The following is a 23,805-nucleotide window of genomic DNA, read 5'->3' as shown; positions in this document are numbered from 1 at the left end:
TGTATCATGAGTGAGCAGCATCTTTAAATTACCAAGCTGTTTGTACAGTAGTTAGTTAGATCTCAGTCAGCTCTGTTAAAATGCTGCTTGTTTGACCATGTCAATAATAATAATCTACCAATCAAATCGATTTAACTCTAAAAAAGCTGACTCTGCTTTATGACTGCTTTAAGTATTTTTACTGGTAATACTTTTGTTCTTCATTCAAGTTGAATTTTGAATGAATTTAGAGTAGTTTTACGTTGTGTTATTGCTACTTTGATCTAAGTGCTTCCTCTATTACCACCATATGCCAATAAAACAATCTATAAACTGATCAATAGATCAATATGTTTATGATCTCCCTCTGTTGGTAGATTATTTTAAAGCCCATCTCCAATAAAAATGTGTTTTCTTTGTTGTTACTTCAGTTGAATGTTTGAGCTTCACTGTGTAGAATGACGTATATGTGTTTTCACTTCATCTGCTAAAGTAGGAAACTTTCTCGGTGTTCACCTTAAATTTAAGACATTTACCGATGAGCATGACTTGTGGCATCACAACTAGTTTGGAGCCAATCTTCAGATTACACAAGTGTTTTGTGGAAACTTGAACCCTCCAGAGCACAAACACTGTCAATGGACTTGACGGTAAAGCAGGAGACATCTTGTGTCCAACAATGAAACTTCTGAAATGAAAAATATTTGTTTAATTTTTAATGAGATACTGTAGAAGGGGCTGGGGGTATTTTTTATGTCGTAAACATGTCTGAAGGGGATGTTTAACTTGTTTTAAGATTTCAAGACTCAATTTTGAGACTAAACTACTTAATCCTTAACCCTTAATATGGACGTTTCCTTTCCATCTATTATCCCATAAGGGAAGCATCTGTATGAGTTCAGTAGTCTGGATCTGTCCAGGATGTGGATATCCATTTTCCTGTTCCTCCTGGCTGGTGTGCACTGTCAGCTAGCTTCTCTGGGGGAGAAAATTCAAAACATCAACGAAACCGGTGCTGTGACCTTCCTGCTTCAATTACATCACAGCACGGAGCTCAAGGAGGCTGGCAAATACAAAACCACAAAAGCATATCACTGTGTGCACCGGGAGGGGTGCTGAGATACACACAAGTAGAGGAGTGTCATTTGTGAAAGGCTGGCTGGAGTTTGACCCAACACCAAAAGTAACTATGACAGAGGAGTATGACAGAAAGGGTTTTTAGTTCATGGTACCTTTGTCACTGGTGGGAAAGCAGACTCTTGTGGTGTAAAAATGATGAAACTTGGCCGTTGTTAAATTCATATTTTCTACTCAAGGTCAAGATTAGTTTTTGTTAATCATGACAACTATTTTTCCCTAACCTTAACCAAGTTTTCATTATCGTATCCATGATGGTGAAGGTCTCCAAATTTGAACTAAATAGTACTTTTAACCTAAACCACAATGTGTTCCTAAACCTAACAAAACCTGAAACATTGTCAGATCATGAAACAGTTTTTGAGACATGTGACATCCCTCCCATAATGTTGTCCTTGTGTCAATCTGTCCATTATGCAGCAAACAGCCAGTTAGCTTATCTTAGCATAAATACTGGGAACACGGGGAAACAGCTAACCTGGCTCTGTCCAACGGTAACAACTACTCCACTACTGGAGGTTTATGTGCCAGACAATTTCTTGACAAAGAGCGATGACTTCCTGGAGTCTCTGTTGGCTGTCTGCAATCTCACAGTGTGTCTATCCATCTGTCCATCTGTCCATCACTGTCTTAGCTTGCGAGGCAGCTGGATTCACAACGCTGATTCGTCCGGACCACCGGCGGTTCACAAGCACATAACTTGAAGTCTAACAAGATGGATTCTGTCTCATCTTGTGAATCCAGCTGCCTAACAAGCCTCGTAACCAGACTCCAGAAAGTCACAGCAACCAGCCAAGAAATAGTCCTGCGCAAAACCCTGATAAAACCACAAATTTACATTTTAACATTTCTGTTTTTTTATGGATTAAACAAACAAGATATAACTTGTTAAGTAGTAAACTTTAGAAGTGCTTTGGACAGAGCAGACTAGCTATTTCCCCTCATTTATAGTCTTTATGCTAAGTTAACCCACAGCTTCATATTTAAAAAGGACACATTATGTTTTTTGTGATTTTCCGTTAGACTATTTACACGATGACGGATATCTATGCCTAAATGTGGCCAAAGCTGAATACTTTGTTTGCAATGTTTGTTTATTTTCTGACGTCTGATCGTCACACAGTTTCAGAAAGAGGATGAACTGAAGGGCTTGAAGGCCCCAGAAAATAAATGAAAAACCTGAGATGTGCATATTTCCCCTTAAACATGCAAATTTGAGTGTGGTATCAGTCTTTTCTTCTCTTTTAAGTGTAGGAATGTGTAGTCTGCAAAATGTTTGCAACATAATACCTGTTTAAATATAAAAGATCCAGCGACTGGACAAAGACCCCTCCGCTATGATCTTATCAGAACGTCATTTATCCAAAGACTCTCCTTCAACATGCCACTCTATTAATTTAGTATCACTTGTTAAACAAACCTCAGCATCAGGATGCTTTTGAAAACAGATCTTATCTTATCATATCACATTGTTGCACTTTCACTGCTGTTCATGTTAAATATTGATAGCACATGAACAGCCGTCACATCGTCTAGAGAAGCAGCCAGAAATAGAAGAATGTAATAAGACATGAATTTGATGCATTTTTCTGAGGTTAGAGGAGAGGACAAAGACACTGTGTTGGACATGAACTGCTGTCCATGTTGCTCTACATATAAAGCTCATACAGCAGAGCCATTACATATTGTACGAAGATGGAGGAGCATGTCAGTTTTCCTGGCCAGGACACATTAACTGGACTGCTGGTGGATTTACAGTAAAGGCTCGTGTAAGTCAGTTGAGAGTTGCACACACTGCAAAAAATATCCACCAACATCCGCCATTTAATCTAGCATTAAGTCACTATTATTTTTTTGAGAGCAAGAAAAAAAAATTGGTGCCAATGAGAAATAACTGAAATGAAACTGAAATTTTATTTGTTTCTGGTTTTACAAAATTGCCATTCTTGATTAGTGTGTCAATTACTAAACATCAGAAAACTGAACGATTTCCCGCAGCTCAAGGTGACATCTTCAAATATTTGTCCAACCAACAGTGCAAAAATATTTAATTTACAACACCAAATATAGAAAGGCAGCAAATTCTCACATTGTAGAAGCTGGAAACTGAATTTCAATTTTTGCTTGAAAAATGACTTTAAAAACTACCAAAGTAGTTCCAGATGAGTTTTCCATCAGCTGATTGATTAACTTAACCACTAATGGTTTAGTCCTCATTATAATAACTAAATATGAGACTGAATAACTTCTTAAAATGGTAATTTTTTGCAGTGGAGGCAGCTCTGCAGGCAGGGCCAGCGTCTCCACTGGTGAGAGAGCCTGTCAAAGGCTGACAAATGGACAGAGTGCTTTCTGCTGAGAGCGGTCCCTGCAGGGTTCCCATGCAGGCAGCCAGACCAGGGCCAGGAAATTATATATAATATATATGTATATATCATCAACCATCATAATGTTGTCATATGGAAACCACATAACCTCAAAATGTAACTTCAGATTGTCGTCCCCACTGAAACACATTGGCTTGAAGTTTAACGGCTGGGTGTCTGATATACCTTAAAAACTTATTTTCTGTTTAGGTAAGATAAAGACAAATAGCTTCCCCGATGACGGCCGTCCTCTCAGTGTAGATGGATTACCGAGCAGGCGCCAGGGCCCAGGGGCCCCTACAGAGCCTCTGTTTGGGCTGACTGTTTCAGAGCTCTGTGAAAAGTAGTGATGTGCTTACTCTGTGAAATATCTTAGCATCTACTAAATGAATTAGAATAAACTTTACACACATGTTCATGTTCTCCTGAGGATGAACTGTAGTAACTTTGATGATATATTAACGTTTCCTTTAGTGCCACCATCATGTCCAAACATTACCATTACATTTGTTCAATACTTTATTTTGTGACATAACACATAGAAAACTAACTAATCCTCAAACTTTTCTTCATATTACAGCTGCACGGTAACAGTAAAAGCAATTTAAGTATTTTTAAGTAGTCTGGTGGCAAAATGGTTTTATTTAAGTAAATATAATCTCCATCTCAGGGTTTCCTTGATGGTTTGCTGTAATATTTTAAAAGTGTGCTGCAGGATAATATCTGTATAGACTGGTGTTAGTGTGGATCTGTTGTGGCAGGAAGCTTTAGCCACACAATCGCTCTTCATCTACAACGTAAATTAAATACTGAAGGTCAGCAGTTTTTTAACCAATAGCAGCACCTGAGAGTTCACCTGCAGGATGTCACTGAACCAGTCTCTCTCAGTTCAGGGGGTCTAGCTCCTGTGAAAGAGGTGGCGGGGCCTTTTACACGTCTCATAACCCATCCGTGCCTCTCAGTACAGACATCTGCAGCTACCGTGCCCTCTCAACATGCCCTCAATCTGCAGTCCTGAAGGAAAGTGAGACTTCAGCAATTTAACAGGCTGCTCCTGAACCCCCACAGAGGCTGGATCGCTGGAAGAGTGAAAAATCAGGGCTTTTTCTGCTTGCGCTGTTGTAACACCTGCCCATCGTTAAACACTGTTTGTACACTTACAAATACTCAGCTGACTTTAACGAAAAATTAGTGAGTTTCAGGATCATTTTTGCAAACTCACTAACCTGCAATGATGCTATTAATCCCAAACCTTGTTCTTAATAATTAAAAAACAAAAATATTCCTTCACTATTTGATCTTTATGCAGTGCCACTACCACTGAAAGGTGATTCTAACCTCTTTTGCTTCATCATTCATCGTCAGCATCAGTCCTCTCTATTCCCCTTATGATAATGAGCATGAATATGCAGTTTCAGCAAAGCCAGCAAATCAATAAACTAATCATTCGTTTTAGCAACACTGTCTGTCACAGAGCACTTAATAATTAAGTCCGGCATGCTTTTAGGCAAATTCTGTGACGGACTTTTCCCACAGTGATTCATTCTGGCAGAAATTAAAAACCCAAACGCTGGATATTTCCTGTAACTGTAGAAAATAAACAAGAGCTATTCTTAAATATGTCAGACATGTATCATCATAAAGATGCCTCCGTTATGTGTCAGAGCAGCGTCTGCCTGCCTTGTGTGTGTGTGTGTGTGTGTTGGACCAGGAACACTCAGCAGAGCCCCCCCTCCCTCTGTGTTGCTGCTGACTCATTGTCACAGCCCCTGAATCTGCTGCCTGCCTGCATTATTCACACACTCACCTTCCTCTGCTGGCGCCTCCTCAGCACCTGGAGCCTGAAACTAGAGGGGCAGCTCCAGCCAGCTACACCACTAACTTTTTGGCTTGGCTTCCAATTTACAGCTTATTCACTGCGCAGACAGGACAAATAAGGAAATGTAACCGCTATCCTGTCAATGATACATAAATCAGTGGAGAAAATATATATTAGGAGGCACCTGATTCAAATATGTAAGTGTGGAAATAATGAAGGTGCTGAAGGAGCATCGACTGTGCTCCTCCTCCCTGTGTCTGCCAGAAGTCCTACAGGATAAAAAAAATAAAAATAAAAAACAGTCTCTGCTGCAGGTATCTACTGCTGCATTGGCCGGGGATAAGTGCAGAGCAGTATGCTGAACAGTGCTACCCTGAAAAGACAAATAAGAGCACTTAAAAAAATGTGATAACACCTCACTCTTATCTACTACTGCTTTGCCGAACAAATACTTCGGTTCAGATTATTGAGAGGTAAAAACATGTAGGTGTAGCTGAACGCTGTAGTAGCAGTGTTATTCTGGTAACCTTGTGTGTGCTTGACTGAAGTTTGACTGCAGAGCTTCATCACTGACAGAAAGTGATGTGCCCCCTAGTGGAAGACTTTGGAATAACACTGATTTATGGTGACCTTCCTTTCGTATTGGAGTTATATTCAGTATGGTGGTGAGTACTTTCAGTTTAATTATTTATAAGTGCACATGTCTGAATCAAGATGGTGAGAACACAACAGCAGACAAACACCAGCTCTGAATTTTCAGTTTTATTTAAGGTTCATTTTTCCAGACCTGCAGAGGACAGTTCACTTCCTTTTAAGCGCCTCGATTTGTTTTGTTTTTTTCCTCGCATCATGTTAAAACCCATTTTATGACTGTGTTGGTTTTCTCCTGGATGAGTTTGTTCATTTCTGTGAATACTGTTTAATAGGGAACAGCAGGAGATGGGGAGGAAGGGGATGGGTGGGGGGTAAAGAGAGAGAGGGAGAGGGAGAGAAAGAGCGAGAGAGAGAGAGAGAAAGAGAGAGAGCAAACACGGACCAGAAATTAAGACTTCAAAAATAAAAAGGCGGTGGTTGGAGAGGTCAATCTCAAATCCTAAAGGCTGAGAGCTCCTTAAATCACTACTACAGTACTTAGTATTGTCTTGCAGCACCTTCCTTTGTGACACGCACTCACATACAGTTGCTGAAGTCACATACACTATTGCAAATTTTTCAGCAATCACTGACGCTAGATTCCCAGTTCCAATCACTCGAGCTCCTTTCTCTCATCTGTCCATTTTAAGGCCTCGTTTAAGCCCTCATGGGTCCAACAAGGGACTCGTTAACCCTGTTACCACCCTCATTATTATTTTTGACAAATCCTCATCCAGCTAGTCATTGTTCTATCAACTTGGTGGCTGTCCATGTTAGGGCTAGCTACTGTAGGTACCACACAGTGGCACTGTGAGTAAGAATCTAACCCTAGTGCTCAGGATGTGTGCCACAATCTCCCAAAGCCCTGGCTCCCTGTGGTCAGGCAGTGCTCTATCCTCTGATACAGAGGTTCAGCAAAATTTTCCTTCCAGCGGGACGGGGCCAGTGGGAGCCCTCCACTAAAGGGAATGTGGGCCAAGTGGCCTCTTAAGCAGGCCATCTGTGTCCCTACCATTTGTATCCCTACCTAACAGGGAGCCCATGCATAGCCTTTGTCCTCAACTCCCCTGTGTCATCTGCATTCACTCTCACCAAACTTTAGCTTCTTTTTTTCCCCCTGTTTTTTTTCTTTAAAAACCACTCTGAAGAAAAAAAAAGAAAAGCTAAGTGCCAACCCCCCTCTTTCTCTATCTCTCACCTCGCCTGATTCACAACAATTGGGGACTTCGCTGTAAGGGTTAACCGTTTCACAGTCTCCTGTCAAAGTGGGGAGGATGAGGGTCTTTGGGGCAAAGCTTCAAGAGCAGATTCACAGCTTGCTTCATTCCTCGAAAAACTAATCGTCTCTTCAACTTTCAAAAACACAATTGTTGTTCATGCTTAATCATTAGTTACTTTTTTTAAACAAAAAAAAAGACCTCACTTCAGCTTATTTGTTTCTTTGCCAGTTTGTGGAGTTAACTCTTGTGTCACCACTGGGCGCTCGATGCTCTACTGTTTCTTGTGCTCTCCGTTAACAGTAAGCTACATGATGAATCTCCAAACATCTCCGTGATACGCCCAGAACTAGGGTCTAAGGAGTGGTGATGGTAGCAGACAAAGGGTACTGATAACTTGTGTGCCACAAACAAAAACAAAAACAAAAACAAATTGGCCTTCGGAGTAGACAAAAAGGAAGGAGGAAGAGAAAAAAGAAGAAAGCATGTTTGTTACTTTGTTAATAATTTTCATACTCTGCAGATTGGTGTGTATTGCGTCGGGGGAGGGGAGCGGGGTACAGGATGAGTGGGTATAAAGTGGTAGTGGGGGAATGGATGGGTGTCTGCTGTAGTCTGTATTCAGTGGCGGTCCACAGCGGCACTCTGTAGCAGCTCTGTGGCGGGCTGTCCCGGGGGTCTGAAGGCGGTCTGGAAGCCTGGGGGAGGGGAGTGGAACTGGCTGGCGGGGTTGGCTGTGGCAGGGGGCAGGTAGGGAGCCCAGCCGGCGGCGGCTCTGTGGTGGAGGGGGAGGTGGGCGTCGAGGAGGCCACTGTGGAGGGGCTGGGGAGTAGGCACCACTGAGCTAGTCGGACCGTCCATCTCTGTGAGCGCCTGCAGGGACTTGAGCCAGTGTGGTGGGTTGTCGTCCTGGAGACAGTCTAAACTGTTGCCTGCCGAGGCGGGGATGCCTGAGGGGAGCGGGGTGTCAAAAAAAGGTCACAGAATACATGAGTATGAGACAGGCGACATAAGAAACACTTCACAACACGACGACAGTGCAGACAATTCAAATACTGTTCAGTTTGTGTTGAGGTAGGAAGAATCTGGTCTTGTTTAAGCTGTTTTAACTCACTTAGAACAAAATGATTGTCGAGCTCTACGAAACACATTAATACTGCTAATCTGTATTTTAACCTGATAACATTAACAAAGCTCACTTCATAACTGTGGCTGACGTTAGCTGTTGTTTGAATTTCAGCTGCATTGTCTGCAAAAACTGCAAAAAAACATGTAATGCAGCAGATGTCGTACTCTGCTTTAAGCACACAGCTGTGCTTCAAGCTAAATGCTATCATCAGCATGCTAACATGCTCACAATGACAATGCTGATGTTTAAGAAGGTACCTGCATGTTTATTATTTTCTCCATTTGAGTTTAGTGTTAGCGAATGCTTACTCAATGTGCACTAAACACAAAGTACAGCTAAAGCGGACAGGAATTTTATTATTTGTGCAGATATTTGGTCATAAACTTTTTGGGTTGAGGAAAAGTTGAGAGATCACCAAAATAATTACAACTCATCCTGAGGGGAACATCAATGTCTGTACTGTGAATCCATCCAGTCGTTGTTGAAATATTTCAGTCTAGACTGAAGTGATGGAACATACTGAAAAATGTCTTTGGTATTTTGTCCTTAAATGGTATTACACACAATATAACAGCTTTCCACTATCATTAAGAGTGAATAAATGAGCAGTTTGTCATCTAAATGTGGCTGAAACTGAAAATTATTGTCAATACTGATTAATCTGTTAATTATTTTGTTTTTAATCAACAGAATCAAACACTGCCCCAACACTGTGTCATGAACTATACTGAGAATAATTTTATTACAACCTAACTCAATGTGCAATAATGGGACAAGCTGCTTTTAAAACTTAAAAAAAAAAAAGAGTCTATTTTTATATTAGGGCACGGCACAGCAAGTTTTGTTGTACTTTTGTGCAATGACAATAAAGTCTATTCTATTCTTTTGTTTTTAATCACTTGCTTTATAAAAATATCTGAAAATAGTGAAAAATCTGCATCACAAGTTCCCAGAGCCTGAGGTGAAATTTTAAATTGTTATGTCAGACCAATAGTCAAAACCCCCAAAATGATCAATTTAGATCTGAAACAATCAGTTAATTAGTTGATCAAAAGAAAATGAACTAACAACTACTTCAGTGACCTGTTAATTTTTCAAGTAAAAATGTCAAACACTTGATGATTCCAGGTTTTTCTTTGTTTTATATTATACTTAACTGAAAATCTTTGAGTTTTAGACTATTGGTTAAGAAAGAAACAGGAATTTGAAGTTATCATCTTGGGCTTTATGAAACTGAAGGGAATTATTTTCTGACATTTGCTGACAATGCTTTTCAATGTCTATCAGCTAATGAATAGACCGATCATTTCTATCCGGGCTCTGCCAGACTACCTGTGATGATAGCAGGGTCCATCCAACTGGCTGTGCCGTCCCAACTCAGGCTGTGTGAGATGCCTGCTGGCCCACCAATGTGGTTAACACTGTTGGAGGATGAGGAGGATGAAGAGGAAGAGGAGTTTGGAAGGCCCCCGAAGTTGATATTGATGTTGGGCAAGAGAGCTCTGAGGCCGTCCTGCCACTCTTTCACATTTAAGCCATCTATAGAGCCACTGTTTTCTGCAGGGAGAGACGAGGGAAACAGATCCGTCAGTGAATCAGGAGTGTTGATCACAGACTAGTGGTGAGACGAAAAACTGCATGCAACAGTGTTTCTCCTGTAAGGTCAATAAACGCTAATCAAAACAAGCATTACATACATTGTGACATTGATTAACTTCTTTAAGTAACACATCTGATCTCTGGTATAACATGTATTGATGCCAGACTGACCCAGGCGCCTGGTACCTGAGATGGGGATCCCTCCCAACCCTGTGTTGTGCTGAGGGGGCAGATTCAGGTCCAGTAAATTACTGTGTGAGGCAGCACTGGCTGAGTGGTTCAAGTGTGTGAGGTTATTTCGTGTTGGGACGCCCATCCAGGGGTGCCTGGCGGTGGGCTGCTGCTGACTGGCCTGGCTGTTCTGACTGCCGGGGAAACTGAAGGAGCTGTAGACGGCTCTGTGGTGGAGTTGGGGAAGGCGTGGCAGGCCGCTGGGGAAGTGGTGAGAGGCGCTGGGGTTGGGGGGCAGCAGGCTGGGACCATGATTGCTCCCATGTGAGAGCATCCCCGGGGACAAGGGCTGATCCTGCACTGACAGCTCCTTCTCTATCAGGTCGGCCAAGGCCTTGCGGGTGACGTCGAAAGGATCGAAGCCCAGGTCGTCGTCCTGCTGTTTGCTGGACGAGCCGAAGCCGAAGGCGGCCTGCCAGTCTGTGGAGGAAGACACTGGTATTGTGTCTGCAAGGAGAAAAAAGAAGAGAGAAGTTAGAGCTGTCCGCCATGTGAGATAAGAATTAATGCACTTATAGCCCGATTTCTTCAACTAGTTGATTAAACTAAACACTAAAATATTCTTGACAGTATTATTGACATTTCAAAGATACATTTTCAAGATAAATACAGTCATGCAGAGAGCTCTATTAAATTAGATCTATTGCTTATTAAAGACATTTATCGGTCAACACTACTGATATGCAAAAGATCCGATTATGAACAGTAATTGTGCTCACTTGTGTGTAAATATGTCAGATCAGCAATGTGTATTTGATAATAGAAGACCTTTTAGTTACATTTATAGTTCAAGCATTTTAAGCCATTTACAATGATGGCAATGGCAAAGCTTGACTACAAGTAACGCCACTATAATAATAGAAAATATAAGAGATAAGATAATCCTACATCTATAATCTACATAGTCAGAATAACGCAGCTACAGTTTACCTGTTGTTTGAAATTTAAAGGTCAGTGTGCAGGATTTAGTGACATCTAGTGGTGAGATTACAGATTGCAACCAACTGAAAACCCCCCTCCTTCACCCTTCCCTGCCAAACATGTAGGAGAACCTACAGTGGTCATGAAACACTAAAGGTCCTCTCTAGAGTCAGTGTTTGGTTTGTCTGTTCTGGGCTACAGTAGAAACATGGTGGTGCTACACTGACCCGCTCTCTATGTAGATATAAAGGGCTCAATCGAAGGTAATGAAACACAATGATTCTTATTTTCAGGTGATTATAACCTAATTAAAACATACTGCTTCACTAGATGCTACTAATTTCTACAAACTGCACCTTAAAATAAAGAATCATTTGAAGCAGGGCTTTGATTAAATCGGAGCACATGATGACAAAAGTCATCATTCAGGGTTAGGGTTAGCATCATTTACCTGATGTGAAGAGGCTCTGTGGTTCAGGGGTCATGGGCCAGTCAGAGCTGCCCCGGGGAGAGCTGGGGAAGGGGGGCAGGCCAGCGGGTAGAGGGTTAGGATGTCTGAAGTTACTGTTGTCTGAAAAGAGTGACTGGGACTCAGCTGCCGCACCCTCGAAGGGCGAACGGGCTGTGAGGTCTGACACGCTGATGGGCACTACCAGGCTGGGCTTGGTTAGACCCGGGGGAGGGGAGGGGGAGTCACTGGTGGGTATCTGGAGAGAGAGAGAGAGAGAGGTGAGAGCAGCAAACGTTTAATCAGATCTGACTCACTTTCATTTAGATTTGACTGAAATAATGAGACAATTGTGGTAGTTTTACCTGTTGTAAAGTCTCTCCATTCAACATACTGATCGACTCTGGAGGTTTGTCACTGGGACTGCAGATAGAAAATGTGATGTATATTAACAAAAACTTATTACTGCTAAAAAAACAATCATCTTTGAGGATATGTTGGCCCTGTTGCCCAGGTGTGTGGTCTGTATTACCTGTTAATGTCACAGTTAGAGGAGAAGGGGGACAGGGCAGTATGCTGGCCGGGACCCAGCTCTGTATCTAGCCCATCTGAAGTTATAACTTCTTGGTCTAGATAATCTAGCAGCGGAGGGGACTTGCGGTCCTCTGAAAGCCCATTAGCCAGTTTGTTATGCCCTGACAGCGTTGGCCACCCATCTTTACCATTGCTATTGTTGGTTCTGTTAAAAAATAACAAGAGGAAAGTCAATTGAAGCATTATAGCATTACACTCTAAGTACAAAGAGGAAGAAGACAGAAGATAAATAAATAAAACCACTGACCTCTGTGTGGAGTTGGATTTACTCTTTGACTTCTCTGCCCCACATGCTGGAGGTTGTAGAAAGCTAGGGTTAATTTTATAGAGGTCTTGGAGGAGTTTCTGCTCATACTCTTGATGTTTTCCCGCCTGAGATCAAAAAATACAAGATGAGTCAACATTAAACCTTTTCAGACTTTATCAATACTCACAGCATGGATCATATATTCTGTTTTATTAACATTACCTGCATCTCCTCTTTAGTAAAGCTAGCTGCTTCATCCCCTAGCTCATGTAGATACATACAATCAGGTTTAGGACACTGCATACTTTTGAGGAAGTAACTGCAGTACTTTGTCGTGCCTAAAGAAGCCTGCAAGAGAAAAGAGACAGAAGCTCTGAGAAAATGATGCAAGATCACCTCAGTTTAATTTTATGGCTTTATGGTGACACATGTTTATTATAAGAATTTCTATGTATGACAAACAGAGCAGAATAAAGTTATCAAATGGCCTTTAACCTTAATAGCTATCTGCAAAACTAGCACTTAAAATGCACATAAAGGTGATTTCTCACCTTGAGTGTTCTGCCATCAACAACCACATTGTTCACACACTGTATTGCTCTTAGAGCGTCTTCAGAGCGGATGTAAGTGACATAAGCGCTGGCACTCGGCCCCTGAAGAACCAGAAAATTAAACATGCAGGTCAAACAAACTGAATGTAGCTGTTTAAAGCTGTTTATGTTTTTCTGAGGCTGCCATTTACATTATTAATATTATGACCATTATTTACACCAATGAATCATGTCATGTAATTGAGAGAATATCAAATACAGTAATTATTATAAAAATACAAATACTGATTATAATTGTAATAGTAATAATGATAAATGTAGTTAAATTAACGGACAGAGTAAACTATTTAAGTATCTACTGAAACTGGAAACAGAGTATTGTTATATCTCACCTGTGAACCTGCATAAGATGTGCTATTGTTGATGACCACTTTATGGATTTTCCCAAACCTCCCAAAATACTCTGGTCGTTTTAGGACCTGTGGGGGCAATGCAAAAAGAAAACACTCATCAAAAAGTGTTCGGTTAACTACAACTGTCTTCTCTTTTTTAAACTCAAGCTTTACACTCAAGGCTTCAGTGGAGACCTTTAAAGATACATTAAAATCGTTCCATATCAAATTATTTATGATCTATATCTGTGGATAAATCTAGCAGCTAGTGCCTTCAGCATGACACAGTCGCTGCCTAATTGAAGTTAAAATAAATAAAAAAAACTGGTCTATGACGGTAATGCAACAATCAGCATATGTCACTGAGCTTGTTAGTGGCGACACTTTACTCACCTCCGGGTCGGCGAGTCGCTGTGAGAGCCCCACCACAAACACCAGGTTTCTCTGGACCACTCGGACACTTGCCAGGTGCTTGCGGTTTTCTGTCACTTTCTGCTTTTTCTCATTCTGTTTTTGCTTCTTTTCATTTTTTATCCTTTGGATCTCCTCCTGTGACAGAGGCTTGTACACAGCGGGGTCCTCTGGGTACGGCTACGCGGAGGATAAACATCAAGAAATCAGTTTCAAACTGAGATATCCATCATTTCAAATATATTTTACTAGTCCGCATCATGTGACTTTCTAGAGAAGAGGGTAAGCGAGGCCATTGTTGTCAAAAAGGTATTTCAACAGGCAACACTAGACAAACACTGATGTTTGAATTGAGCAGCTACTATAGAAGGGGGATAAAACTATTATTTCCCATCTCTATTAGCGTGTGGTCACTCAAAGTCATCACCTCTACTTTTCTAAAAACACCTCTCAATCACCCTCCAGTTCTGATGAGTTTCTCTGGTATCACGCTCGTCATCTTTTCCTCACCTTTCTGCAGGCGGGGCAGAGGCCATTCTCGTCTGTGCGGATGCGATGCCAACAGAAGCGGCAGATCTGGTAGCCGCAGGTGCAGGGAAAGAAGTTGACGTCGTCAATCTCCAGCGGCTCCATGCACAGGGGGCACTCCATGGGGTCGTCCTTCATTTCAGGGCTGTGGGACATCCTATGGCGCAGTGAGGGTGAGTGTTGAAACTGGTCACAGAGCACAGGGCTACAAAAACATATATAGGCTAAGTATGAGATCCCTATTGTAACATAATTGGAAATAATGTAAAACTCATCCAACAAATGAATGTTTTCCCCCCACACAAGCTTAATAGCAGGACGGTATAACTGCATATATGATAATCAAGGTCACAACAGCAGACTGCAAACACTGACACACTTATATTAGCATCTTTCATACACTTGACCTAATCAGCATGGGAAGCACAGTTTATCAAGCACACCTGCTGAAAACTAACAAAGTATAGTACCACTACCTTAATGTGACGTGTCAAACTGTTTTAAAGAGTTGTTGATTAACTTTACACACATTTAAGAAGCTGCAGTTTGTGCTGCTGCTGCTCTCGATGTTAAACCGTCAGTCACTGCTAATATTTTGTCCACCCAATCTACATCAATGAGTGTGCACTGCATACTGAATACATCTCTCTGTCTAATATAATTTGTAGCTGACTCAATTAGACAGAAAATTAACCAGCAACTATTTGGTTAATTGAGGTATCGTTCAAGTTGTTTTTAAATGTACAAGAGCCAGACATTTACCAGCTCTCACTTAATTAAAAGTCCATATTTGCTGATTTTCTCTGTCCTTAATGATAGTAAACTGAATATTGTTCAATTTTAGACTGACAAAAGCCTTTTCAAGATGTTACCTTGGGCTCTGGGAAATCGTGATGGGTCATAAACTACATCCTACAAAAATGACTGCATAGTTAAAATCAGCATGACTCGAAAACAGCTTCAACATAATCTCAACATTACAACCTCCATGAAGCTTTTGATCTATTAAAGGGCTTTGAAATTAGATTGCAATGGTTGTTAGAGATATGTATTGCATTTGAGATGATTGGTTAAAAATGATAACGCAGATGTTGATGGGTTGACAACATTGGACACAATGTCGTGATGGCAGCAGACAACACAGACTGCGTTTATAGACGCACACTAAACCTCTGTTTGCAATTATACTTCAGGTCTGACAGGAGGCAAGCTCAATGACAAGTCCAGGTTGATAAAAAGCCGACAAAAAAGTGCAAAAGGTGAAATGAACGATAACAGCATTTCAAACACAATGTAGCACGCCTAAAAGTATCACAGCTTCATCTTTACAAAGACGTGTAGGGAGCCTAGATACCTAGTGATCCAGGTTGGTAACCTCAGCTGCTCCGGTCCTCTGGATCCTACATTATGACAGATGTTATTTGACTAACGTTGAGCTAAGCTAACATTAGCCGCCAATTGGGGTAAAAGAAGCCGGTCTAAACCTCAGAAAAGACAGGCGAGTATCCAGGAGGAGTAACTGTGTGGTGAAATAAAAACATAAAACAAATCACACGTAGCTGAATATTAACACAAAATTGATGTTAAACACTTGTGTGACGTTTTTTTTCTTCTACCTCCTACATATGAACTGACAGCTTGCTCTTTTTTGATGCTACATGCTACATTCACCATCAACATGTACGGGAGCTTACGACGCGGCCTACACAAGCTAACGCGAGTTGTTGGCACTAAAACACCGACTGACACTGCTCCCACGACATCAACATGATCGAGACAGTCAGCTAATAAACTTGAGAATACTCCACTGCCCGTCTATGATGCCGTAATACGCACAAATGTCCTTTATTTGTTGGGGGGAGAGTGGAGGCTAGCTCGGCTTACGTTACTTACCCTGTCCGTATTTAGCTTAGATTCCTCTCCAAGGGAGTCACACCAAATTGGGCGGGGACTGCGAGCCAATGTGTCTGAAATGTCCAAATTTCTACAAACGTCCACTTAAGATAACCGCAGATGTGTTGTTCTGCTGTCAATAAAAGGCTATAAAGGTGTTTTTGCCCCTCTGTTTTTCTTGGTATTGTGGAGACAATCTACGCTCAAACCACCATCTTAGCTAGCATTAAAGTAGGGAGGAGGGAACGGGGCAAGTATTCTGCGCCACTGAGTCTGCGCAGGCGGACAGATGCATTCTGGGAAATGAAGTTTTCGGTGATTCTATACAAGACAACTCAAGCCAAATTGTAAAGCACATTTTAAAAGCCATAAATTAATAAACAATAAGCTCTCAATTTACTTCCACAAAAATAACAACACAACAATCCTTAGAAATTTACACACGGACTATTTATATTTATATATATATAAATATTCCGTGTGTATATATATATATATATATATATATGTGTGTGTGTGTGTGTGTGTGTGTGTGTGTGTGTGTGTGTGTGTGTGTGTGTGTGTGTGTGTGTCTGTGAACTGTAATCAGGATACAAATATTGCAAATAAGTGAAGTGAGTGCAAGGAGTGCTGAGATAATAAATATTAAAAGGCAAAAAAGACATTTTAGTTACATTAAGTAATTGGTTGTGTACAGTACAGCCTGTTGAAATATACAGTAAGTGAGTTGAATGTATTGCACATTTTGGGAAACATTTTCTAAAAAATGTGTAAAATGTGGATAGAATAAAGAAATGTTGAGGTACTTATACTTTATACCTCTACTTCACTGTATTTCAGAGGAAAACACTGTACTTCTTACTCTATTACATTTGCTAAAAGTGTGTTATTAATTATTTTATCGATTATAATTTTACATACACAACATACAATCATAGTATTAAAATGTGAAATGTTTTGGAACATTACAGACAGAAAATTAGCTCCATTTGACCACCAACAGCATTAAAATCCTGCTTACACATTAATTCATCAATAATTAAATATTGACGATATTATAATACCCTCTGTACTTTTGATCAAGTAAGTTATTTTTATATTTGTAATAGAGAATTCCATATATTTCCATATATATATATATATATATATATATACATAAATATTGACCTTTCTTTACAGAGTACATTTTAATATTGCATGATTTATTTACAAACATTTATGAGCAAATTCAGGACAAAGTGATTAATTTATAAATGTTTGCATGATATAAATTATTATAGAACAACATAATATATCGATTAAGATTTTGGAATGTTTGATATCTTCTCATATTCATTTTCTGTCATATATTGCAAAAAGGTTTCAAAATCCAATCATAAATCTTTAAAAAATTATAGAATACTGCAAAAATATATTACACAAACCAATCCATGATCAACCAAATCTTCACACATTTCTCCAAAAATGTTTAACAGCTAAAACATATTTTTAATCAATCCACATGAAGCTCGGTTTGGGCCAGTTCTGAGTCTGGACATTACTGGGATCCACAGAGTCTAAGGTAAGCATGGGGTCGATGGGGTGCGGAGATGCCAGGGACAACCGTGCAGCCAGGAGCCCCATCCTGACACAGCTGTCAGTCTTTTGCCCCTGGAGAATCCCTGCTATCAAGGCACCTGCAAGACTGTTAGGGAGAGATAGAGAGAGAGAGATAAAAAGAGAGAGAATAGAGGTCATGGAAAAATGAAAGTGGATCAAACTAAAGCAGAAGTTTCCAAAAGAAGGAATGGGAAGGGAAAAGTAGGTCGTGTAAGTTTTTAACACCTGTCTCCTGCTCCTGAGACATTCATTGTCTCTTCTGCAGTTACAGTCAGCGCTGGGTAGTGGATGGCACCAAGCTTCCTCTTCTGCAAACACAGGTGCAATGAACATAATATTCAGTGTTACTGTCATCATCATCATCATCATCATCATCATCATCATCATCATCATCATCATCATCATCATCATCATCATCATCATCATCTTCATCATCATCATCTTCATCATCATCATCATCATCATCACCATTATGAATTTAGGCAGTCTTTACCTTCTTCTCCTTTCTTGGCTGTAGGTTGATTGAGCCTGAATCATGCTCTCCGCACAGCAGGACTCCATTAGTTCCCAGAGTGACCACCAGACAGTGGAGATGCTCCAGAAGGGGGCGTGAGAGAGCCACAGCAACACTCAGCACCTCCTCGAGGGAACTCGGAAGCACTGTCGCCCCACAACACAAAACCACATCCTCATTTAGTATCATACTACTTTGCATTTTTCACAAGAAAACATACAGTGAAACCAAGAAGTGGGAGTATGTGTTTCATAGCACAAACTGATACCATTAAATACTCTCTCACTTCTTTCAGTAGATGTCTGTTTACCTTCAGGTGTTTGGATGCCCAGTGTTTGGTTCATGGTGCACAGCTCTGCCAAGTTTGGGGATGAGTAGGACAGCGACTTCCAGGCGTCTGACAGGAAAGGCTTACAGGCCTTTTCTGAATCTGTTGGCTCATACCAAACTGTGACACACATTGATGTTTGATATTACATTAAAATCAATGGAAGCTGCTGTTCATGATCATTCATTATTATTTAGTGACAATCTCTTAATGCTTACCGTTAATGTTTTGCTTTTTGGCAACAGAACAAACATAGTCTATGGTGGAGGTGGGGATGTTTCCATCGAGACACACAAGAGTGGCTGATGACAGCTGCTTCTCAAACTGTGACACCTATAAGAAAATATTCAAAAGATACAGAAACAGTAACTCTTTTAAAACCAGAGTGCATCACATGTGCACATAAAATACAATTATATCATGAAAACAAGAATTTTGTGAAAATTGTTAAACACAATAGAAATGAAAACATAAAGAAATTACAGCCTGAACAGAGGAACTTTTAACCTTTAGTTTCCAGACTTCACAGTCTTGGTGCAGAATAAGTAGTTAAAAGATGATAGATAGGAAGCTGAGCCAAAACATGAAAGGCTTTAAAAGTAATCAACATAATCTTAAACAGAATTCTTAAATAAAAATGTAGTATTGAAATTCATTCAGGACTGGAGAGATACTATACGTTAGAGCATGTAGAGATACTGTAGTAGAGATAAATATGGTTTTCAATATGATATTGGAACATAAACCTTGGGCTAGCCTGGCTAAAAATGAAAAAGTAAAAACCTACATAGTGCTCTGTGATTTGCTGATGAACATCCATGTCACCCAGTCCAAGACTCAGTTCTCCACTTTCAGTGATGACAGCACAGTAAGTAGCTGTATGTTGATCTTGTAGCCTTGCCACACCACTTGTATTCTTACAGAAATAAGAAAAAAGTAAATAACATTTACAAATTTAAGTCAATACAGTTTGATTTATGTTTGTTGGGGATAACTATTGTTAATATCCACATACCATATGTTTACAGTAGTTTAACACTGCATCACTGTGTGAATCAGCTCCAGTGGCAGAGATGAACAGGGGTTTATGGCCTAGACGACTCAGAGAGTCTTGAAGGAAAACATCAGACACATGAACATAAGACAAACAGATTTAAGTCACTAACGAAAACATGCACGCACATAATCAGATAAAAACCCACCAGCAATGTTCCGCCCTACACCGCCAAATGACTGACAGACGCTTCCTGCGTTGGTTTGTCCAAACTGAAAGAGACAACAACAGTTCTCAGAAGTCATTATAGCCTACATAATATGATTGAATGGAATCTGCAGTATTAAGGTTTAATTCATGCTGTAAATTAAACTTACAAGAAGTGTTTTTGTTTTTCCTTTGGCAATAAAATCCACATTTATTCCCCCTACGACAACCTGCAACAGAGGAGCATCATATGTTCTGTAATGTGGCTAAATTTGACTTAACCTTCTCCACAACTGAAAAGAAATACATTGTATGTGTTTATACTCACAATATCTGATTGAGATTTTTTTCCATTATCAAGTGTGCGTCTTAATTTTCTCTCATTTGTCTGCTTTGACAGTGCGCAGGCTATCTGACTGCCAACTTTAGTATTGTTACGAATGAGAGCAATGTCTAGGAACAAACAGGTTAAGGATAGTGTAGTTATAATGCACAGATCGTAAACGTCATCAACAAGGGATCAGAGAGGCCACAGCCCTGTGATACAACAAATTCAGAATTTGAGATAGTCATGTTTTACTTCTCAATAATACAGATTTCAGAAGGATACTGGCCTGAAGGGACTTTCCATCTGTCAGCTCGTTGACCTTTTGAAGAATAAACGGCGTCACATCTCTTCCTCTGATGCCTTTAGCACTAAAAAGAAACACAGACAATGACAACTTTTCCATGGGAGATTAAACTGTTCACTTGATTCAGTTTGTCATGACCACAAACTGGTATTTCAACGTCAGAAAATGGGTGCAGAGAAACCCACATGGCTTCAGATAGCAAGTGCCACTAAGACTTTCTATACCTTGCCTCTGTTACTGCAGTCTGTATCGCTTCTTCTATCTGCTGGCCTGCTGCTGCATGCTCCTCTGGTATGGGCACAGCTAACAGGACACCGCTTTGGAGGCCCAGTGATAGAGTGCTGGCTGAACCACACAAAAACAACATGTAAACATTTGCTGAATGTGATGTTTTTTTTAAAATTAAGTGTTCCACTTTAAGACTTGAGGAAACATTCAGTGTTCAGGATGTGAAACTCTTGATTTACATATGAGTTTTGCAGCCTCTTCGGGGTTGCACACTTGATAGGGGGAAGTGAATCCGCTTTGAGGAGAGAAGAAGGCTGGGAATGTTTTTGATGTTCCATAAGTGGCGACACAGACACCCTGCGTCTCCTGATAAAAAATCAGAGGAAACAATCAATGGTCTAGGAATTTTAATGTAAGTCACACAAGCCAGCGTGATACATTTCAGATGGCTTAAAGATATTCGTCTGGCAGACGTACACATTCAAATGTGAGTCACAATATGACAACTGTCATTGTAGAGTGATTTTCTGAAAAACAATCTCAATATTCTTACAAGGAACTCCAGGGTGCGACCGATGTCGAGAATAGACTTAACCCCAGCAGAGACCACAGTGATGGGAGTCCTGCCCAGCTCTGTCAGATCTGCACTGATATCTAGACCTGGGGGAATAATTATTACTTGAAATAATGTGTGAACATGATACTAACTTACTCTTCTTAACATGCTATAAAAACATAAACTCACTATCCTGACAGTTTGGTTGTTCCTAAACTTCCTCAGAGTGAACAGTCTGTCACCAGCTTGTTCAGCCTTTAAATTGCCTCCTATGGATCTTATGTGTGACTTAGCTGGGCACAAAATCTGCTTATGGGTTTGTCATCAAATCCAGATTGTCTTAACAAAGCTAATCAGGTCATTTTGTCTGTTTTCAAGGCATGTTAAAAGGAGAAACATGGTATCAGTAAGCAGAAAAGTCAGGTGAGTATTTTCCAACACAGTGGTGGTCATCTTACTGTTCTCGCCGTCTCTGTGAACTCCTCCAATGCCACCTGTGACAAACACAGGGATGCCAGCTCTATGTGCTGCTATCATAGTGGCTGACACAGTCGTTCCTCCAGACAACCCCTGAGAAAACAACATGCACAGACAGGAGAGCATACAAAACAGCATAAATGACAGATTCATAGACTGTGCAGCTGGGTGAGCCTTCATGTATGTTAGACAGATATTGATTTGAAGGTTATATTTGACAAGAGCTCCTCTCTCCTCCTCTCTCCCTCTCTCTCTCTATCCACCCATCTATATCCATTAATATTCATGTGTTCATTCTATTAAATATTCAATAACCTAAACTTCTTCCCCGGTGTTGTTTGTGCTTTCTCGTCTCACAGGTAATCTTGGCCTGTAGACGTCCGGATGACAGATTCCAGTCCCGGACCTACCAGCTTCAATGTTGATTTTCAATGTACGTCTCTCTCCTATCCTTCCTCTCTCTCTACTCTCTACCCCAACCGGTCGAGGCATATGATCGCCCACTTTGAGCCTGGTTCTGCCTGAGGTTTCTTCCTGTTAAAAGGGAGTTTTTTCTTGCCACTGTCGCCAAGTGTTTGCTCATGTGGGAATGTTGGGTCTCTTTAAAATTAAACCTGAAGAGTACGGTTTACAACCTGCTCTATGTGTAAAGTTCCTTGAGATGACTTTGTTGTGATTTGGCGCTATACAAATAAAGATTGATTGATAAAGATTAATTGATAAAGATTGATTGATGACTGTGTTGCAATCTTACTTTGCTAATGACGTAGGGCAGATCACGACGGGACACCTTCATGGAGCTCTTGCAGCGGGCGAGGTAGTGAAGCTCCTCTGACGACAGACCAACGTGGACTTTGCCATCAATCACTCCAACCGTGGCAGGAATGGCTTCTTCAGCTCGCACAATGGCCTCCACCTCCTTCGCTGTGCTGTATTAATACATAAATGGGGATCATTATCAATGTTTAAAACAAATATTAAATGCTGTTATCAGAGTTCGTTGACACTTGAAGGTCATTCAGAGTACCTCAGGTTGTGAGGATAGGGCATGCCATGAGTGATAATAGTGCTCTCGAGCGCAACCACTGGTCTGTTTTCTGCCAACGCCTGTGATACAGATGGATGAACTCTGAAGAAGCTGTCTGAGAGAAGAGGTCATGGTCAACAGCCATTAATCATCATCACCATTACCATTAGGAACTGTACATAAACTCTGCTTTTAAAATGTAATTTTGCATTCACCATTTTTGCACAATTTGCTTTGAAATGTTGAAATTCCTCGGTTTAACATGAGCGCAGAGGCTTTCTTCATCATTTTCATCAGATTTTGAAGGAAACCTTGAAAACAAAAATGTATTTTCAGTTGTGAAAAGCAGTGTCAGCTGATGTTTACCTAATTAACCCACCAAAGGTTAAGGTCTCCCCTCCAGTGTTCCTCTTACTCAAGCAAGTACTGGGGTGTGATTTTATATAATAATTTCTTATTTTACGGTTATGTATGTACTTTGACTAGTTTAAAATAGAAAAAGAGACTAGGAAAAACAAAATGTAACTTGTCTTTCAACTTGTTTCCCCCTTTTAGCCAATAAAACAGAAACAAGCTGAAGAAACATTGAGTAACCTCTGTATGTCTTCTTTACGACATCCATTTGAACATTGTTGTCCCACATAAAATTATAAAAGATGAGCTTGGCAATGACTCAGTCAAAGCCTGTTCTTCACAGTTTTTGAATAAAACACAAACAAGAATGCACTAAAAATGGCTACAGGCCCAGATAAGGCTCTTCGGTGTAGCTCCTGCAGCCTCAGTTATGTGGTAGAAAATAGATTGTGTGCGTCTCACTTTAATTCTGCGTAGACCAATCTTTAAGAAAAAAACTGCATATGGTAGGTGCTTGTCAGAATTTTAAAAATTAACATTACCTCGGTTTTTTGAAGGAAAAATCAAACAGGCTCCCCAGTTGCATCAAACCCTGCAGTGTGTTTTCTGTCACTGCAAGGCACAAGTCCAATTCAGCCATTGTGAAGATTTTCTTTGCTCCAGTTACTTCAAATTCCCACCACCCTCCCCTTCTGGGGCTACTCTCCCACACTGACACCCAAATTCCCAAGCTTGGGTCTGTATTGTTGTCCTTTTTCCCTCCTACTTCACTGCTTTTATTCTTTAAAGAGTGC

At 40.5% G+C, this 23,805-nt stretch overlaps 2 protein-coding genes across 6 annotated transcripts; both read right to left on the bottom strand.

Moving 5' to 3' along the window:
• Window positions 1-7,644: 7,644 nt before the first annotated feature.
• Window positions 7,645-16,309, bottom strand: cnot4a (CCR4-NOT transcription complex, subunit 4a). Of its 4 annotated transcripts, none has more exons than XM_062421075.1 (13): window positions 16,096-16,309; window positions 14,185-14,407; window positions 13,657-13,854; window positions 13,264-13,350; window positions 12,872-12,973; window positions 12,543-12,668; window positions 12,321-12,445; window positions 12,012-12,218; window positions 11,845-11,902; window positions 11,483-11,738; window positions 10,051-10,557; window positions 9,613-9,837; window positions 7,645-8,101 (listed from the first exon to the last, which is right to left on the bottom strand). In XM_062421075.1, the coding sequence occupies exons 2-13, from the start codon at window positions 14,356-14,358 to the stop codon at window positions 7,773-7,775; spliced, it is 2,394 nt and encodes a 797-aa protein (XP_062277059.1). In that variant the 5' UTR covers window positions 14,359-14,407; window positions 16,096-16,309; the 3' UTR covers window positions 7,645-7,772. The 4 variants fall into 4 exon arrangements, with proteins under 4 accessions (XP_062277059.1, XP_062277063.1, XP_062277060.1 ...); XM_062421079.1 differs by having other exon boundaries at window positions 10,066-10,557; XM_062421076.1 differs by having other exon boundaries at window positions 14,185-14,359.
• Window positions 16,310-17,273: 964 nt separating this feature from the next.
• zgc:136858 (uncharacterized protein LOC678543 homolog) lies at window positions 17,274-23,768 on the bottom strand. Of its 2 annotated transcripts, none has more exons than XM_062421303.1 (19): window positions 23,554-23,768; window positions 22,873-22,968; window positions 22,658-22,768; window positions 22,385-22,559; window positions 21,612-21,723; window positions 21,151-21,257; window positions 20,837-20,963; window positions 20,594-20,714; window positions 20,348-20,433; window positions 20,066-20,190; window positions 19,908-19,967; window positions 19,739-19,802; window positions 19,552-19,646; window positions 19,324-19,452; window positions 18,755-18,869; window positions 18,519-18,656; window positions 18,188-18,354; window positions 17,920-18,002; window positions 17,274-17,779 (listed from the first exon to the last, which is right to left on the bottom strand). In XM_062421303.1, exons 1-19 carry the CDS (start codon window positions 23,649-23,651, stop codon window positions 17,584-17,586), a joined length of 2,205 nt encoding a protein of 734 aa, XP_062277287.1. In that variant the 5' UTR covers window positions 23,652-23,768; the 3' UTR covers window positions 17,274-17,583. The 2 variants fall into 2 exon arrangements, with proteins under 2 accessions (XP_062277287.1, XP_062277288.1); XM_062421304.1 differs by having other exon boundaries at window positions 17,277-17,779; window positions 22,658-22,772; window positions 23,554-23,758.
• Between the last annotated feature and the right edge of the window lie 37 nt (window positions 23,769-23,805).

Source organism: Scomber scombrus, chromosome 6 (genome assembly GCF_963691925.1).
Source record: "Scomber scombrus chromosome 6, fScoSco1.1, whole genome shotgun sequence".
Taxonomy (NCBI): domain Eukaryota; kingdom Metazoa; phylum Chordata; class Actinopteri; order Scombriformes; family Scombridae; genus Scomber; species Scomber scombrus.
Note: the sequence above shows the minus strand (reverse complement) of the source record. Positions and strands in the feature narration are given on the sequence as shown.

Excerpts from the sequence above, each read along its gene's own strand:
- cnot4a (XM_062421075.1), bottom strand. The coding sequence starts at position 14,358 with ATGTCCCACAGCCCTGAAATGAAGGACGACCCCATGGAGTGCCCCCTG. Across the intron at positions 12,446-12,542 it reads TTACTAAAGAGGAGATGCAG|GCGGGAAAACATCAAGAGTA; the intron begins GTAATGTTAATA and ends TTTTGATCTCAG. Across the intron at positions 8,102-9,612 it reads GGACCCTGCTATCATCACAG|GCATCCCCGCCTCGGCAGGC; the intron begins GTAGTCTGGCAG and ends CGCTCCCCTCAG.
- zgc:136858 (XM_062421303.1), bottom strand. The coding sequence starts at position 23,651 with ATGGCTGAATTGGACTTGTGCCTTGCAGTGACAGAAAACACACTGCAG. Across the intron at positions 21,258-21,611 it reads TCACAGAGACGGCGAGAACA|GTCTAGATATCAGTGCAGAT; the intron begins GTAAGATGACCA and ends TTATTCCCCCAG. Across the intron at positions 18,657-18,754 it reads CAAAAAGCAAAACATTAACG|TTTGGTATGAGCCAACAGAT; the intron begins GTAAGCATTAAG and ends TGTGTGTCACAG.